At 41.3% G+C, this 18,152-nt stretch overlaps 2 protein-coding genes across 8 annotated transcripts in view; both read left to right on the forward strand.

The window, feature by feature from the left end:
• The window catches only part of LOC115167914 (hepatocyte nuclear factor 4-alpha), a 33,943-nt gene extending 28,453 nt beyond the window's left edge, over positions 1 to 5,490 (forward strand). For all 3 annotated transcript variants that reach the window (XM_029722654.1, XM_029722652.1, XM_029722653.1), the window contains exons 4-10: positions 483 to 589; positions 849 to 1,004; positions 3,532 to 3,619; positions 3,794 to 3,946; positions 4,144 to 4,380; positions 4,620 to 4,742; positions 5,232 to 5,490. In XM_029722654.1, the coding sequence (XP_029578514.1) occupies positions 483 to 589; positions 849 to 1,004; positions 3,532 to 3,619; positions 3,794 to 3,946; positions 4,144 to 4,380; positions 4,620 to 4,742; positions 5,232 to 5,374 (1,007 nt within the window). In that variant the 3' untranslated portion in view covers positions 5,375 to 5,490. The remainder of the gene's footprint in view (positions 1 to 482; positions 590 to 848; positions 1,005 to 3,531; positions 3,620 to 3,793; positions 3,947 to 4,143; positions 4,381 to 4,619; positions 4,743 to 5,231) is intronic.
• A 3,817-nt stretch (positions 5,491 to 9,307) lies between these two features.
• On the forward strand, positions 9,308 to 13,530 carry LOC115167916 (alpha-tocopherol transfer protein-like). Of its 5 annotated transcripts, none has more exons than XM_029722655.1 (7): positions 9,308 to 9,530; positions 9,672 to 9,726; positions 9,904 to 10,192; positions 10,427 to 10,608; positions 11,219 to 11,412; positions 11,586 to 11,696; positions 12,244 to 13,530. In XM_029722655.1, coding segments are annotated over exons 2-7 (1,062 nt in total). In that variant the 5' UTR covers positions 9,308 to 9,530; positions 9,672 to 9,725; the 3' UTR covers positions 12,529 to 13,530. The 5 variants fall into 5 exon arrangements, with proteins under 5 accessions (XP_029578515.1, XP_029578516.1, XP_029578517.1 ...); XM_029722656.1 differs by having other exon boundaries at positions 9,308 to 9,434; XM_029722657.1 differs by lacking the exon at positions 9,672 to 9,726 and having other exon boundaries at positions 9,308 to 9,599.
• Positions 13,531 to 18,152: the final 4,622 nt, after the last annotated feature.

An 18,152-nucleotide genomic window follows, 5' to 3' on the forward strand; every position in this document is an offset into this window, starting at 1 on the left:
GAACTAGAACGTCCCATTTTAATCAGCCAGTCCCTATCATAGCGTTGTAGAGCCGAGCAGAGCCATTGTGACTGCTGATGAGGTATGTTGCAAGAGCCAGGAGACCAGCACTTTGTTAATGTTGACTCCATGATGCACTAAAGTCTATGACCAGCTTATGCTGAGCAAACAGTTCTGTGGGGGAATTATAGCCACACACTGATAAACACATCAACCTTGGGAAACTTTTGTCTCCCTCGGAGTCAATGCTAATATGAGTCAATGGTAATATCCCCCTAATAATTGTTAATGACTGACAGATAATATTGTATGCACCGTTTATTATGAAAAGAATGGCATATTTGAGTTGTATGACTTTGTAGGTTTGTCAAGTTGAGTCAGAATGGCAGTATGGGGAGTGCTTTGACTAAACAGTTTCTGGTGAACAATAGATAATAAATTATCTATTCTATTCTGATAGCTACGGTTTATTTGTTTCTCAGCTGTACAGAACGAAAGAGACAGAATCAGCACCAGAAGATCTAGCTATGAAGACAGCAGTTTACCATCTATCAATGCACTCATCCAGGCAGATGTACTCTCAAGACAGGTAAGGCCCATGGTTATGGTTATTTCGATCGCAATCATTGTAAGCATTTTAAAGTAATTTTAAATTGCCCCAGAATGGGTAAAACGTTGTATTGAAAGGAATGGAATAAGTGGTGTTGATAATTTGTCTATGAACAGGACACACATGTATTTATTATTATTGTGTGTGTGTGTGTGTGTGTGTGTGTGTGTGTGTGTGTGTGTGTGTGTGTGTGTGTGTGTGTGTGTGTGTGTGTGTGTGTGTGTGTGTGTGTGTGTAGATATCCTCACCTGGGCCCATACTGAATGGTGACATCAGGACGAAAAAGATAGCGACCGTCACAGATGTGTGTGAATCAATGAAACAGCAGCTGCTGGTGCTGGTAGAATGGGCCAAGTACATCCCTGCCTTCTGTGATCTGCCTCTGGATGACCAGGTAAGAAATTGCACTAGACTTTACAGTGATAGACTTGGACTGGACTAAACTAGGTTGGACTAAACCATACTAACTCTTATTCTGGGGTATTGCACTTTATGGGCCATTTTGTCTTGGACTAAAAAGCCTGCAATATAGGGCAGGAAGCCAGTCTGATAGATAATTCAAGTATTTTATTAAACCTATATTTAACCAGGCAAGTCAATTAAGCACAACAGTTATATTTAAATGGAGGCTTAGCAAGAAGCAAAAGGCCTCCTTTGGGGACGGGGGCTGGGATTTAAAAAAATAATGTTGGAGTAAAGTATTCTTGTCATTCCTAAAAAGAACAACTTAAAGCTATGTGTCCAGGGAATATACATCTCTCTAATCAGCATTTTGAGTAAGGAGTGCTGCTGCTGTTTTTAAAGACCTTCGAATCCAAAGAAGGGGTTAATGTATTTGAATCACCAGTTACAATATGATGAGCTGGTTTAAAAGTTCTATCCGTGTTCAGAACCATTCCAGAATCATTAACGCTGTGATGACCAGGGCTTGGTAACTGATTTGCTGAAATTGAATTAGTCAGGGATCCAACAGGTGTATCTTCACACACTTACTTGACTTTGGTCAGCTCTTCAGTGACCTAAAAGGTGGTGGGAAAGCTTCCTTGTTTAATGGTTAGGTATACGGTAAGTGGCATAAGAGGTATAATATTTCCAGGGTTAGGTAGGTTACTTTCTAAATGTAACCCTTTACATGTACTAGTTATGTGTCCAAAATTGTAATCAGTAACGTCATCTGATTACTTTTAGTTACTTTTTGGTTACTTTCCCCTTAAGAGGCATTAGAAGAAGACAAAAAGGATCCATCAAACTGAAAATATTCCTAAACATAATTACAGGGCTCTTCTGTAAAAGAGACCTTGTTCTCAGCATGACTCCCTGCTGGTAAAGGTTCAATAAAAAATCTCAAATAAATCAAATGCACTTGGTGTGTCATCATAGTGGACTCGCTCAGGTGGAACAAACGAAAACTTTTTTCAATGCTGAATTCAATGTAATTGAAAAAACAGAAAGGAGTCATAATGTATTTTTTCCACAAACATCCTTTCTGAATTTAAAAGTAATCCAAGAAGTAACCATCTAGTTTTTCAAAAGTATTTGTCTATCTGATTACAATATTTTTGCTGGTGTCATATTCGTCGATGAAAGGGGACCAAAGCGCCGCGGGTCCCCGCCGCGGGTCCCATTTATAGTGCTCATCTTCTTTTATTATCGTAATAAAGTGAACACTTAAACAAAATTAATAAACTGACAATCAACAGTTCCGTAAGGTTCTCAGACTATACAGGAAACAACCACCCACAAACCCAAAGGAAAAAACAGGCTGCCTAAGTATGGCTTCCAATCAGAGACAACGAAAGACACCTGCCTCTGATTGGAAACCATACTCGGCACATAGAAAAAGAAAACTAGAACATATCCCCTGGAAACAAACAAACCCCAAAACAACACCCCCCTGCCACGCCCTGACCATACTACAATGGCCAATGACCCCTTTACTGGTCAGGACGTGACAGTACCCCCCCAAAGGTGCAGACCCCGACTGCACCTCAAAACAAAAAAAACACAAAACCAACCCCAAACCTAAAGGGAGAGAAGGGAGGGTGGCCACCATCATCGACAGTTCCTGTGCTCCAACCCCCCTTTGCCAATCCTCCCACTACGGAGGTTGCTCTGGCTCTGGGCGTAGCTCCCGTTCAGCAGACTCTGGGCTGAGAGGCGTCGCTGGAGGCCCCGGCCTGAGAGGCGTCGCTGGAGGCCCCGGCCTGAGAGGCGTTGCTGGGGGCTATGGGCTGAGGAGCGTCGCTGGAGGCTCCGGGCTGAGGAGCGTCGCTGGAGGCTCCGGACTGGGGAGCGTCGCTGGAGGCTCCTGACTGGGGAGCGTCGCTGGAGGCTCCTGCCTGGGGAGCGTCGCTGGAGGCTCCGGGTTGAAGAGCGTCGCTGGAGGCCCCGCGCTGAGAGAGGCGTCGCTGGAGGCCCCGGCCTGAGAGAGGCGTCGCTGGAGGCCCCGGCCTGAGAGGCGTCGCTGGAGGCCCCGGCCTGAGAGGCGTCGCTGGAGGCCCCGGCCTGAGAGGCGTCGCTGGAGGCCCCGGCCTGAGAGAGGCGTCGCTGGGGGCTCCGGGCTGAGGAGCGTCGCTGGGGGCTCCGGGCTGAGGAGCGTCGCTGGAGGTTCCGGGCTGAGGAGTGTCGCTGGAGGCTCCGGGCTGGGGAGCGTCGCTGGAGGCTCCTGACTGGGGAGCGTCGCTGGAGGCTCCTGCCTGGGGAGCGTCACTGGAAGCTATTTTGTAATCAGATGACATGTAACTTACTACATGTAATAAGTTACTCCCCAACCCTGAATATTTCCCATGTCTTATCAAATAAATGGTTTCATAGAAAAGACAGTTAACATGGAGACTAGCATGTATGCTGGTAAGAGGTGTTTTTCTGCAAGACAGTTTCAAGGTTAAAGCTAATAATGAAATGACTTTACTTTGTTTCAGGTGGCATTGCTGCGAGCTCATGCTGGAGAGCATCTTTTGCTTGGAGTTGCAAAGAGGTCTATGTTGTACAAGGACCTCCTGCTATTAGGTAAAGTCAAGATAACATCTTAGCTACAGTACATCACATATGTCATATAATAGACTAGTTATAATTGTCAGAATAGTTTATGATAGCAATAATATGATACTTTTTGGGGGGGGGGTCATCAAACACAGAGTGATCCTACCCTACAAGACAGTTATTTTTTTCTGTTCTTTATAGGAAATGACCACATTATTCCCCGGAACTGCCCCGAGTTGGAAGTGATCCGGGTAACAGTTAGGATTCTGGACGAGCTAGTGCTGTCCTTCCAGGAGCACCAGATAGACGACAATGAATACGCTTGTTTGAAAGCCATTGTTTTCTTCGATCCAGGTACTACATGAAACACAACATCACTTTTAAAATAAACAGACTATCATTCGAGGGCAGTAACTTTTGTGTTGAAAAATAAACATGATGTTACCAGTGAGTAACAAAACTATTGACTAGAAATGGTTGTTCTATGAGCAATATGACCAGGCAGTGAGTGACCAAGCTATTGACCAAACACCTACTCTCTCCTGCTCCAGATGCCAAAGGTCTGAGTGACCCCAGTAAGATCAAGCGAATGCGTTACCAGATTCAGGTCAGCCTAGAGGACTACATCAACGACCGGCAGTATGACTCCCGGGGGCGCTTTGGAGAATTGCTCCTGCTGCTGCCCACACTACAGAGCATCACCTGGCAGATGATCGAACAGATACAGTTTGTCAAGCTATTTGGGATGGCCAAGATTGACAACCTGCTCCAAGAGATGCTCTTAGGAGGTTAGCCTTCTTGATATTGTTACTGAGAAACAACAATTCTAAATCTATGGCCAAAAGTAATGCCAAAAGAACTGAGTACAAACAAGTTTCCATGAGTTCTATTGTCTAAAGAAGTGTACACTCTTCAATAGGATAAAATGCTAGTTAGTTATCATACTATATTACCAATGGACAGTGTCACAGTGAATGAGGAAACTAACTGTTTGTGTGATTTTTGCATGCTTTGTGGTTTCCCTCAGGTTCTGCTAACGAGGCAACTCACACACCTCACTCTCTCCATCCACACCTGGTTCAGGAACACCTCAGCAACAATGTCATTGTGGCCAGCAACATGGCTACTCCCATCCATAACGTCCAAATCTGTGAGTACCAATAACTACATATGCCCGACTTTAAATGTCCAACTCTGAGGGCAGGTTCCCCAAAAACAGATTAAGCCTAGTCCTGGATTCAAAAGCACTGAAAGTTGTGTACGGGACACCGACCACAAAATGTACCTAAAAATGCCTGAGATTCTCAACCAACGATGGGCTCAGTGGCATCAATCCACTCCCATTTGCAACAGTCAGGTAGTTGGAAGGACAAACAAGCTTGGCAGAATAATCCACTAAATTCTTCAGAGAGACTAATCAGGCTTACTTTGTCAAAGAAAACGTCTGTTATTTTTTTCTTAACATTTTTAATTCCCTCAGAAATTTCACAAAAGTGCTTATTCCTTGTCTGGAAAATAAATAGTTTTCTTTCCAAGTAATGTCATGCCACAAGGTAAATATGCTGCTTTGCTGTGTACCTGACTGACTGCGTAGTTTAGTGAATTCCTCCACTAACTGATTCTTTCTGGTTTGTTGCAGCCACTCCTGAAACTCCAATTCCCTCTCCTCCCACAGCCTCTAGTTCAGAACACTATAAGATGGCTCAAGGGGTTATAGCCACCGTGCCCAAGCAAACTAGCTCCATCCCGCAGCCAACCATCACCAAACAAGAAGCCATCTAACGCAGAACTGGACCCCACAAACCCCGTCCAACAAAGCATTCACAATTTCATAATCTTCACTAGTATCTCTATTTCTTTATATACTGCTCAAAAAAATAAAGGCAACACTAAAATAACACATCCTAGATCTGAATGAATGAAATAATCTTATTAAATACTTTTTTCTTTACATAGTTGAATGTGCTAACAACAGAATCACACAAAAATAATCAATGGAAATCCAATTTATCAACCCATGGAGGTCTGGATTTGGAGTCACACTCAAAATTTAAGTGGAAAACCACACTACAGGCTGATCCAACTTTGATGTAATGTCCTTAAAACAAGTCAAAATGAGGCTCAGTAGTGTGTGTCGCCTCCACGTGCCTGTATGACCTCCCTACAATGCCTGGGCATGCTCCTGATGAGGTGGCGGATGGTCTCCTGAGGGATCTCCTCCCAGACCTGGACTAAAGCATCTGCCAACTCCTGGACAGTCTGTGGTGCAACGTGGCATTGGTGGATGGAGCGAGACATGATGTCCCAGATGTGCTCAATTGGATTCAGGTCTGGGGAACGGGCGGGCCAGTCCATAGCATCAATGCCTTCCTCTTGCAGGAACTGCTGACACACTCCAGCCACGAGGTCTAGCATTGTCTTGCATTAGGAGGAAAACAGGGCCAACCGCACCAGCATATGGTATCACAAGGGGTCTGAGGGTCTCATCTCGGTACCTAATGGCAGTCAGGCTACCTCTGGCGAGCACATGGAGGGCTGTGCGGCCCCCCAAAGAAATGCCACCCCACACCATGACTGACCCACCGCCAAACCGGTCATGCTGGAGGATGTTGCAGGCAGCAGAACATTCTCCACGGCGTCTCCAGACTCTGTCACGTCTGTCACGTGCTCAGTGTGAACCTGCTTTCATCTGTGAAGAGCACAGGGCGCCAGTGGCGAATTTGCCAATCTTGGTGTTCTCTGGCAAATGCCAAACGTCCTGCACGGTATTGGGCTGTAAGCACAACCCCCACCTGTGGACGTCGGGCCCTCATACCACCATCATGGAGTCTGTTTCTGACAGTTTGAGCAGACACATGTACATTTGTGGCCTGCTGTAGGTCATTTTGCAGGGCTCTGGCAGTGCTCCACCTGCTCCTCCTTGCACAAAGGCGGAGGTAGCGGTCCTGCTGCTGGGTTGTTGCCCTCCTACGGCCTCCTCCACGTCTCCTGATGTACTGGCCTGTCTCCTGGTAGCGCCTCCATGCTCTGGACCCTACGCTGACAGACAAAGCAAACCTTCTTGCCACAGCTCGCATTGATGTGCCATCCTGGATGAGCTGCACTACCTGAGCCACTTGTGTGGGTTGTAGACTCTGTCTCATGCTACCACTAAAGTGAAAGCACCGCCAGCATTCAAAAGTGACCAAAACATCAGCCAGGAAGCATAGGAACTGAGAAGTGGTCTGCGGTCCCCACCTGCAGAACCACTCCTTTATTGGGGGTGTCTTGCTAATTGCCTATAATTTCCACCTGTTGTCTATTCCATTTGCACAACAGCATGTGAAATTTATTGTCAATCAGTGTTGCTTCCTAGGTGGACAGTTTGATTTCTCAGAAGTGTGATTGACTTGGAGTTACATTGTGTTGTTTAAGTGTTCCCTTTATTTTTTTGAGCAGTGTATATACTCAGTATAAAGATGAAAAACAATTCATATGTGAGAAACACTTATTCTCAACAAATCTCAGGAGTGTACTGTACAGTTGGGATACATTAGTCAACTGACCCCCACCAGAGGTACATAGGCCTAATAATATTATTACATGTACAATGTAGTATCAAGCAGACAAGAGATGAGAACGACATTGTCATGTTTTTAAATAACGTAATAATGTGACAGACATAGCTGTATAATAGGTTGTCAATTGGTTCAGAATTATTATTTTTTTTACTTTTTCAAGTTCTATTCAACTTGCTGTATGACAGTCGTGTTTCATTGAAATATGTCCCTGTCTAATATGGTTTAATATGTCCCTGTCTATATGTTCTAAAAATCGCTATTTAGTTCTGTAGTAATGTGCTTAAATGTTTGAATTAAAACAGCGCAGTCCATTTAATACTGTATACTTTCTGTGGAGCCACTTCATAAAAGCTTAAGGCATTCACAGGTTGAGGAACTCACAATGGTTTCCCATTTGAAATAAATGCATTGCATTGGTGTTTAGACATAACAAATATTTGCAGTTTTACTGTAAAGACATGTTAGTGTATTTTGTTTGACTATAGACTCCTTTGGTGTCATGGTATTATAACTACTAAATTACAGAATAAACTGTGCCTTTCATTCAATACTGCCTTACACTGGAAAGATGGGCAATATGTTTCACCTTACAATGTGAAGATGAATAAAATGTAAATGTTTATTTTTAAACCACTTTGCACTGCCCCTTATTTAATTACACAATACAAGTACTTAATGGAACCTTAACTTATATGTATGAGACCAATAACATCTCAATTAAAAATGTAGAAGGCATAGCCTATCCATTGTTAATAAACCCTGATTTTTATGTCAGAAGGAAAAATATAATTTGCTACATTATTTCAGAGGTCTCCCCTGTCACCCTATATCTATCACACATTTGTCTGGAAAAGTCAATATTGTACAACAAGTTAAGTGACTGAGAAAACTAGGTGATTTGTTATCTTCATTTTACTGTTCTTAGTTATTACTAAGCTATAGTATTGAAGATGAAGATAGCCTACAATCATCAAGATGTGTATTTCTCAATTATTGTTAGCATGGTATTATGATATGGATAATGGTCAATGACCATAATGATATTCAATGTTTCTTTATCGAGGACAGGTTAACCCTGGCTAAAGAATTAGTGACATTTCAAAACCAGTTTGAATTGCTTGTCGGCTGTTTTAGTCTCTGACGAATGAAAAGCCGTGGTCTACGTGGCAGTGCATGGTCAGGATAAATAGTACAAGGGGTGTTTCTTCAGGCTGATAACATGTCATAAAGTAACTGCAGATAGCTGTGAAATAAAGCTTCTCGTAGCTTATTTTTCTACTTGAGTAAGCTAAAGAAAAAGTCAGTAATATCTTCATCGGTAGGTTCAAGACAAGGCATTTACATTTTTGTGTTTGTTGGTGCACCCATTTCTAGCAGGTTGTACTGTTTATCTCTGTCACCTCCCCTCAATTTCTCGTTACAGTAAAAGGGTCAACTTCGAGTTTTGTTAACAAGTGTAGGGAAATAAAGATTTTACCAGTTCATTGCGGTCCAGTGTGTGGAGTAGTGTGGTCTTACAGGCATGTTTAGGAGCGTGTAGCAGCGACAGAAAAAGGCTAGTGTCTATTTAGAATTTCTATGACCTGACCATTGAAGCCAAAAGGGGGCAGCTAACGCAAGCCTTCAAACCAATTTGCTCAAACTCTAGGCCTATCAACCGACGTTTGTGGTGCAATTGCGCCATCTATCGGATCCAATGACCGCAGAAAACCTGTCCATTATCAGGTGCATATCACGCGCTTGGACTTTACTTCACATTTTAGAAGGCCTAGGTTAACCATTTTAATTCTGAAGATGATTAAATATAAAGTGTGTATCATAAATTACATTTGAATTTCATCTGTATAAATATGTATCCGAATTTTAAAAAAAACTAAAGCCAACACAATTCATAATAGCCTATTTAGGGGTTGATGTATAATTTTTATCATGATTTGTTGTTACAATGTACTGTAGCAAGTACTGAATGACGCAGCTCATCACATGCTTCAGAGTAACCAAAGAGAGAAAGGATCTCGCGCCACCCGGAACTGGCCGCGGATTGCTCCAGAAAGGTGGTCGTCACTAGTTATTACAGCCACAAAGTTATAAACCCCGCCCATTTCTCCAATTTATCTTTTCAAAATGCGATTTTAAACCTAACCCAAACCTTAACCACACTGATAACGTTATGCCTAACCCTGACCTTAAATTAAGACCAAAATGCTCATTTTGTTTTAATGAATTTTTACGATAAAGCCATTTTTTTCTGTGGCTGTGGTAACTAGTGGAAACCCAGAAAGGTTGGTTTGTTGTTGGCAGCTTCTGTTTTGATTTAATAAGCATTCGTCTGGAGAACACTTTTGACTCTGGAAATACAAAAAACTATCGTAATTCTGGTTGGTATTCAGAATCCGCAGTGGCTTGCAGGCACAGCTTCTCGAGTGCAGCGCAGTCAAAAGCAGAATGTATGGGAAATACAGGATATGGTTTACAATACAGTGTTTTCAAGATATTGTCGTGACATTTATGTTGTTTAGGTTGCTGCTGTTGCTGTTGGCTAGACTAGAGAATACACACAATTTTGTGGCTACAGTGAGTGTATGACTAATTGCTGATAACAACCTTAGAGATGTTCTGTGGTAATTGTGGTATTTCTCATGTGGTTCTACTGTCTTGTAATGCTCTCCAGTCCAGGTTTTCTTGTACCACGACTTTTTTCTGCTGTGTTGTTTTATCCAGACATGTATGTGGTATTTATTTATATTTTAGTGGCCAAAATGATGTCTGAAGAAAGCGCGCCCATGAGGCACATTGATCTTGGGTCTCCTCCTCCTCTGGAACCACCAGCAGCTGGTTACAGGTTCCCCGGCCCTCCGCCACCCAACTACTCCTGCACTCTGACCCCTGAGCTGGTAGCCAAAGCCCGGGAGGAGCTACAGGAGAAGCCAGAGTGGAGGCTGAGAGACGTGCAGGCCCTGAGGGACATGGTGCTGAAGGAGCAGCCTAACCTCCGAACCAGGCTGGACGATGCCTTCCTCCTGCGCTTCCTACGGGCCAGGTATATCATGATGCATTACAGTACCTACCCATAATGCTCTGGGAAACTGTCCCTAAGCGTCTCAGAGTATGAGTTCTGATCTAGGATCAGGCCCTCCGTCCATATAAAAACTGATCCTAGATCAGCACTCATACTCTAATACTGTTTATGAATATGGGCCCTGGTTTCTTCTTATTCAAGATGTTCTATCTTGAAGCTAACATAATGGTGTTCTGTCCCATGTCCAACCACCAGGAAGTTTGACTATGACCGTGCCATGCAGCTTCTCCTCAACTACCATACCAGTCGGCGTGCCTGGCCTGAGGTCTTCCAGGACCTGAAACCTTCCACTATCAAACATGTGTTAGACCTGGGCTTCCTCACTGTCCTGCCCCATCCAGACCCTAATGGACGCTACATCCTCTGTCTCAGACCTGGTCAGTGTGTTAGCTCGCACTATCTAATGTATTTCCATGTCCAAGAAGGGCTCTAACTCTTTTTTTTCATCTTTATTTGGTAACACTTCATATGAACATATCGTAGAAGAACAGACCAATAGAATAACATTTAATTTAATCCATAGGAGACGGAAATTGATAATTTACAATGCCCTATGAGCTATGTATAATTAAACAATAAGGCACGAGAGGGTGTGGTATATGGCCAATATACCACGACTAAGGGCTGTTCTTAGGCACGACGCAAAGCGGAGTGGCCATATACCACAAACCCCGGAGGTGCATTATTGCTATTATAAACTGGTTACCAACGTAATTAGTAGTAAAAATAAATGTTTTGTAATACAATTGGTATACTGTCTGATATACAACGGCTGTCAGCCCATCAGCATTCAGGGCTCGAACCACCCAGTTTATAATACACTAGAATGCATGACATAGGAGCTAATAGCTGCTCATAAACATATACAGCAAAAACAAAAATTGGAATCTTGAAAACATGTTTGCCAATAGCCTTGATATAATAGATTAAAATTGTCCTATGCTTGACCTTTTTCTGTGTTACTAAATACAAATTATTTTACAACAGGAAAATGGAAAGCGAATGATTATCCATTTGAGGACAACATCCGGGCAATTTACCTGACTCTGGAGAAGCTGATTCAGCCAGAGGAGACTCAGGTTAATGGGATCGTCATCTTAGCAGACTACACTGGGGTGGGCTTGTCTCAGGCATCCAATCCGGGCCCATTCCTGGCCAAGAAGGTTGTCAGCATCCTTCAGGTAACCTTATTACTGTTCTGATATTTAAGTTTTGATATTATCAACCATGATCAAAGTACACTCGAATCAGATCTCAAATATTTATCTTATCAAACACCCTTAAGAAAGATACTCTTGGCTTGTGTATTTTGTAAATAATATAAATAGATTTGAATTTCAATGTTGCATTTCAGGATAGCTTCCCAATAAGAATCAAGGCTGTTAACATCATAAATGAGCCCCGGATTTTCAAAGGGATCTTTGCAATAATTAAGCCTTTTTTGAAGGAGAAGATGGCAGAGAGGGTGAGTCTTTCTTCTTATCCTCCTTTTTCTGTACACAGTAACCTGTTGAATTTTGATCACTGCATTCAGATTTAATTTAATAAAATATAATTTTATTTGTCACATGCGCCGAATACAACAGGTGTAAACCTTACCGTGAAATGTTTACTTCAAGCCCTTAACCATCATTGCAGTTTTAAGAACATAGAGTTAAGAAAATATTTACTAAATAAACTAAAGTAAAAAATAAAATGCAAATTAAAAAGTAACACAATAAAATAACAATAACGAGCTATATACAGGGGTTATACCCTGATGAAGACAGCTTGTCTGTTGAAACGTTGGACATAACATTTTTTTGCATCTGAGCTCCTAGAGTGCCCTGCTCTCCTTTATTTTTTTTTATATATAGGGGTTACCAGTGATATGACTTTCAGTGAATTCAAATGTATTTAAAGCCATTATGAATTAACTTAATCAAATGAACAGGAGTACTTGAAGTACTGTATGCTCCTTTGTGATTCTGTGACACATCAGTCTAACATAATTTCCTTTATTTTTCATACAGTACGTTCTCCATGGGTCAGACCTGCGCTCTCTGCACCGCAACATCCCTCGATCCGTCCTGCCAGAGGAGTATGGTGGGGTAGCCGGCCACCTCGACATGTCAGCCTGGTCGAAGACATTACTGGACTCTGAGGAGGAGTTTATAGTGGAGTTCTGCCAGCCAGATCCTCTAGAGGGCGTAGTTCTCCCAGACTCCATGCCGTTTCAAGGGCAGCAGCCTGGTGGTGCTGCCCAGGATGATGACACCTTCAGGGGTCTACGCTCTCAGCTCTACTACTGTTACTGATACTGACCATCACCTCTCTCTCGTTTAACTACTGTGAGGACACTAGCCTGGTCCCAGATGTGTTTGTGCTGTCTTGCCAACGCCTATAGTAATTTATGTGACAATGGCCATAGGAGTTGGTTAAACAGCACAACTAGATCTGGGACTAGGCTATGAGAACACTACTGTTTCTTTTGAAACATTTATCTATGTTTTATCATGGTCCCATGGGGCAAGTTTTCAATGTTATTTAGTAGAAATCACTACAGGAGGAGCTAAATAGTCATCTGGGCCCATATTCAAAAAGCGTCTCAGAGTAGGAGTGCTGATTATAGGATTGGTTTTTACCTTTGAGATCATAATTAATACAATTATATGGACATGGGAGACGCTTTATGAGTTCAGGGCCTACTACATGGCCAAGCATAAGGCAGCTTCAGGTTTTGGCAAAGAGGCTTAATAGGAGCTGCCTCTCGGTTTCAAACAATTTCCAGTGTTACATTTATTTCCTATAGAGGAAGACGATCAACTGTGCCCATTTGAAATGCCACTCACTTCCGCTTTCTTCTTAATTTCTCAGAATACATGTACTGAGGCTGTTCCTGTTAGACTTCCTCTGCATGGTCGTATTCAAACACCATGTTGTAGCCTTACCCGATCCATACTTTGCCTTAATCTATTTTCGATAATGATAGATGTGCAAGGGGTTATGAATGGGATTTCATTTGTAACCATATAAGGTTGCCACTTTTATCCAGAGCAATGAGTGGATAGCCTACACTTTTAGCATGTGTATGTGATCCCTGCAGGAATTGAAACCAGTGATGAACTTGCCATCGGTGGTGCCACACTCTTACCAACTGAGCCACTCAAGACCTGTAATGTCTGAGTTACTGAGAGCCCTAGCCTACAGTATGACATGTGCATTCGTTCTTATTAAGACACGTTTTACTAGTGCTGATCAGTTAATACAGCCTGACTTCAAGGACGTAACATAGTAAACACAAATCTGTGACACTCAAATTACAGTAGTATGATACGTTACATTTGGTATGGTTACATAAGACAGAAGGTTACTTAAGCCAAAAACTAAAGTGGGGAGGATGGGTGGGCGTATAACGCAAACGTCTAGCAACCCAAAGGTCACGTGTATCGAACAACATCACAGACAACTTTAGCAACTTTGCAACTATTTAGCATGTTAGCTAGCTAACCCTTCCCCTAAACTTAACCCTAACCTCTAGCCAAGCTAACGTTAGCCACAACAAATTGGAATTCGTAACATATCATACGTATCGCCAATTTGTAAGACATTGCACAAATTGCAATTCAGAACATATCATAAGAAATGGATTGTGGACATCCACAAATTAATACATACCATACATATTTTGTAATTGTTTTTATTTAACTAGGCAAGTCAGTTAAGAATAAATTCTTATTTTACAATGACAGCCAAACCCTCCCCTAACCCGGATGACGCTGGGCCAATTGTGCGCCGCCCTTTGGGACTCCCGATCACGGCCGGTTGTGATACAGCCCAGGATTGAACCAGGGTCTGTAGTGACACCTCTAGCACTGAGATGCAGTGCCTTAGACCGCTGCACCACTTGGGAGCCAATATATTAAATGGAGGGAGACAGATTTGTGTTTGCTATGTTACATCTACCCCGGAGTCCAGGTTGGTTATTTCTCTGTCATCCTGATTTGATTTCACCCACTAGCATTGTAGATAGTGGATAGTTCTAAAATAGTAACTACAATATTACATATTAATGTCAACATAGCTGACATTAATCTACATGAAATGGCCTTGTTAATGCATTGTTCTAGACAAGTTTGAATCCACAGACAGATAATTATTTTCATATTTACAGACCGATACCTGCTTTATGTTTTCTTTGCATTATACCAATAGTGACAACACTTCGAGCTGGTTTCCTGGACACAGATTAAGCCTAGTTCTAGACTAAAAAGGATGTTCAATGGAAATTCTCCATTAGTACAGAACTAGGCCTAATCTGTGATTTGAAAACCAGCCCATAATGTTCTGTTTTAATCTCAACCCAGGGTACAGAAGCCAGTTCTATGGGGGACTCCACCCAGCAACACTGGAGCGATAAATCAGTTTTTGCCAAATATTTTGTTATTACCACAGGTCATTTATAGATGAGGTTATATTGCCACCAAGAATGTGCAAAGCTGTCATCAAGGCAAAGGGTGGCTACTTTGAAGAATCTCAAATATAACATATATTTTGATTTGTTTAACACTTTTTTGGTTACTACATGATTCCATATGTGTTATTTCATTGTTTTGATGTCTTCACTATTATTCTACAATGTAGAAAATAGTACAAATAAAGGAAAACCCTTGAATGAGTATGTGTGTCCAAACTTTTGACTGGTACTGGATATATATATATATATATAGGCCTATTATTCATTATTTTATGAAAGGCCAAAGTGTTTTTTAAATATTTTATTTTGTCATTGTTACATTGCACAATGTTATATTGTAATTAGCTAAAACGTTTATTTTTCTAAGCATGTCTGCAATCAATCAAGTGTATTTATAAAGCCCTTTTTACATCAACAGATGTCACAAAGTGCTATACAGAAACTCAGCCTAAAACCACGAACAGCAAGCAATGCAGATGTCCTCCCTCATATTGCAGAGTAAACCTATATCGATCAAGAGATTAATAAACTAATTTCAAATGCAGATGTTGTGTATTCTGCAAAACCCTTACATGTCCATTAGGCCTAGAGGATGGTTTGCACATAGAGATCTTAGGGCAGTGTTCCCCAACTAGCGGCCCACAGGACAAATTTGGCCCGCGGGTGATTTTATTTGGCCCCCCTAAGTTATCTGAGCAAAAAAAGTGTTTATTTTATTGTTGGACATAAAAGACTAAAAACACCAGCAAATCGGCTCCAAGTGATTTGAATTTTGGAAATCGGTTCCAAAGTATTCCCACACATAATATAATATGTGATCATGTACAAACGTAAGCAAGGTTTGAAATGATTATGTTTTAGTCAAATGTTATATATGCTTGGGCTTCTTGCAGTCAATTTGCAGTCTACAAATGATTTGTAATTATGTTCTGGCCCCCTGACCATCCACTTAAGTAAAAATTGTCCTGGGGCGGAATTTAGTTGATGATCCATGTCCTAGGGTATGCATGGGTAGAATAGAACATGGACCGGCTTCCCAAAAGCATATTAAAACCTCTACGGGATCAGTGTCCCCCCCGCGGGACGGTTGAGCTAATGTAGGCTAATGTGATTAGCATGAGGTTGTAAGTAACAAGAACATTTCCCAGGACATAGACATATCTGATATGGGCAGAAAGCTTAAATTCTTGTTAATCTAACTGCACTGTCCAGTTTACAGTAGCTACTACAGTGAAGTAATACCATGCTATTGTTTGAGGAGAATGCACAGTTATGAACTTCAAAATGTATTAATAAACCAATTAGGCACATTTGGGCAGTCTTGATACAACATTTTGAACAGAAATGCAATGATTCAATGAATCAGCCTAAAACTTTGCACATACACTGCTGCCATCTAGTGGCCAACATCTAAATTGCGCCTAACCTGGAATAGTACATTATGGCCTTTCTCTTGCATTTCAAAGATGATGAAGAAAAAAATAAGAAAGAAACGTTTTTTTCTTTGTATCATCTTTTACCAGATCTAATGTGTTATATTCTTTTACATTAACTTCACATTTCCACAAACGTCAAAGTGTTTCCTTTCAAATGTCATCAAGAATATGCACATCCTTGCTTCAGGTCCTGAGCTACATTCAGTTAGATTTGGGTATGTCATTTTCGGCAAAAATTGAAAAATGGGTCTGATCCTTAATTAAGGCTAAATTAGAACCTCCATAGTCCCCTCATTAAATCGCTGAGATGTTTCCCAAAACCATTATTAACGGTGTACTTGAAAACGTTCATAATCTAATGAAAACCGAGATGACTGTGTTAAAATATAAACAGTAGACTATAGGCATATTTCAATCATATTGAAATACATTGCATTTTAAATTGACTTCTATTTTAAGTTTCTCATTTTAATGTCAGGTGCACAAGTAGGCCACACTGAAATGTCTTTCTTTCTACTTGTAGGCTACTGTCTGTCACTTGTCTCAATAGATTTCTTGATGTGTAGCCTAACGTGCGCAATGATGTGCCAAATTGGTAATTTAGTACATTTGAATTGGGTAAGCATTAAAATAAGACACCTCAATATTTGCAGCCGTAGGTGGTAATATCTCAAGGAGCTAATCCGTCGTAAGTATTGTGAAATAATTATAATGTTAAGGTAAGATTTGAATGGAGAACGCTGATCCGAGAGCAGCACTCCCTTTCTTTCGATCATATCAGTAGGGTAACTTGGGGGAAACTGTTCCCCTTGTAAATCATGCAGTGCGTTATGTCAAGGTCACAGAATTTAGAGAAACAACACATTTCAGTAAGCTGAAAGCTTAAATTCTTGTTAATGTAACTGCACTATCTAATTTACAGTAGCTATTACTGCGAAAAAAATGGCATGCTATTGTTTGAGGAGAGCTCCTAACAACAAAACAGTTTTTTCACAGCGATAGGTTTGATAAATTCACCTCTGAAGGTGAAATGTGTACTTACATTCTGAAATCTTGCTCTGATCTATCATCCAAAGGGTCCCAGAGATAACGTGAAGTGTCATTTTGTTAGATAAAATCCTTTTTCATATCCTAAAAAGGTCCATATAGCATGCACAATCGATTTTGTATTTCTACTCATTCAATTTTCAATTAAAGGAATCTGAAAATCTCACCCTAAACATTGTTTTAATGAGTAAAATCACATTCACATCTATTCCTCAGAGATCCTAGAAGGTAACAAGACTTCACTATTTCATTAGGGGTGTAGTATATCCTATAGGACACCATATTTTGTCAGAGAGCGACGCCTTCATGGCACGCCGATGACGCGGGCGGCCATCACTTGAACGACTGTATCTTTGTCAAATAAGCACCAATCGGGGCCAAGCAAAGCTAGCTAGATAGTCAATGAGCTGGGCTTTACGGTAGTATCTGGAAACCATGTATATGTCGTAAAATGTAGCTACTAACATTGTACAACAGCATGCCTTTTCATTTTGGATAACAATTAGAAGGATTTTCAGAGTTATGAAAACTGGTTGTTTTGCAAATACTAATACTTGGAAAGCTAAATCAAAGTCCAAGTAAACAGATTTGATGATATTCTTGCAGAAAAATTGAATATTAATGTGAATGTCTCCTTCACGATTTGTCCAAATGTACCTGGGGACTTCACACTAACAGTCTTGACGTTCAGTCACACTTCAAGTTATCAATTTGAAACGTTGCACATACACTGCTGCCATCTTGTGGACACTATCGGAATTACAACCAGAGTGATGGCTATTACTGTGACCTTTCTCTTGCATTTCAAAGATGGTGGTAAAAAAACACTGGTTGGTTTTTTCTTTGTATTTTCTTCTACCAGATATATTGTGTTATATTCTCATACATTCAATTCACATTTCCACAAACTTCAAAGTGTTTCCTTTCAAATGGTACCAAGGATATGCATATCCTTGCTTCAGGGCCTGAGCTACAGGCAGTT

The sequence above is a fragment of the Salmo trutta genome, chromosome 30, assembly GCF_901001165.1.
Source record: "Salmo trutta chromosome 30, fSalTru1.1, whole genome shotgun sequence".
NCBI classification, from domain to species: domain Eukaryota; kingdom Metazoa; phylum Chordata; class Actinopteri; order Salmoniformes; family Salmonidae; genus Salmo; species Salmo trutta.

Bases quoted from the DNA above. Each gene is read 5' to 3' on its own strand.
- LOC115167916 (XM_029722655.1), top strand. The intron at 10,609-11,218 runs GTCAGTGTGTTA...ATTTTACAACAG, and splicing joins CATCCTCTGTCTCAGACCTG to GAAAATGGAAAGCGAATGAT. The intron at 11,697-12,243 runs GTGAGTCTTTCT...TTTTTCATACAG, and splicing joins AGGAGAAGATGGCAGAGAGG to TACGTTCTCCATGGGTCAGA.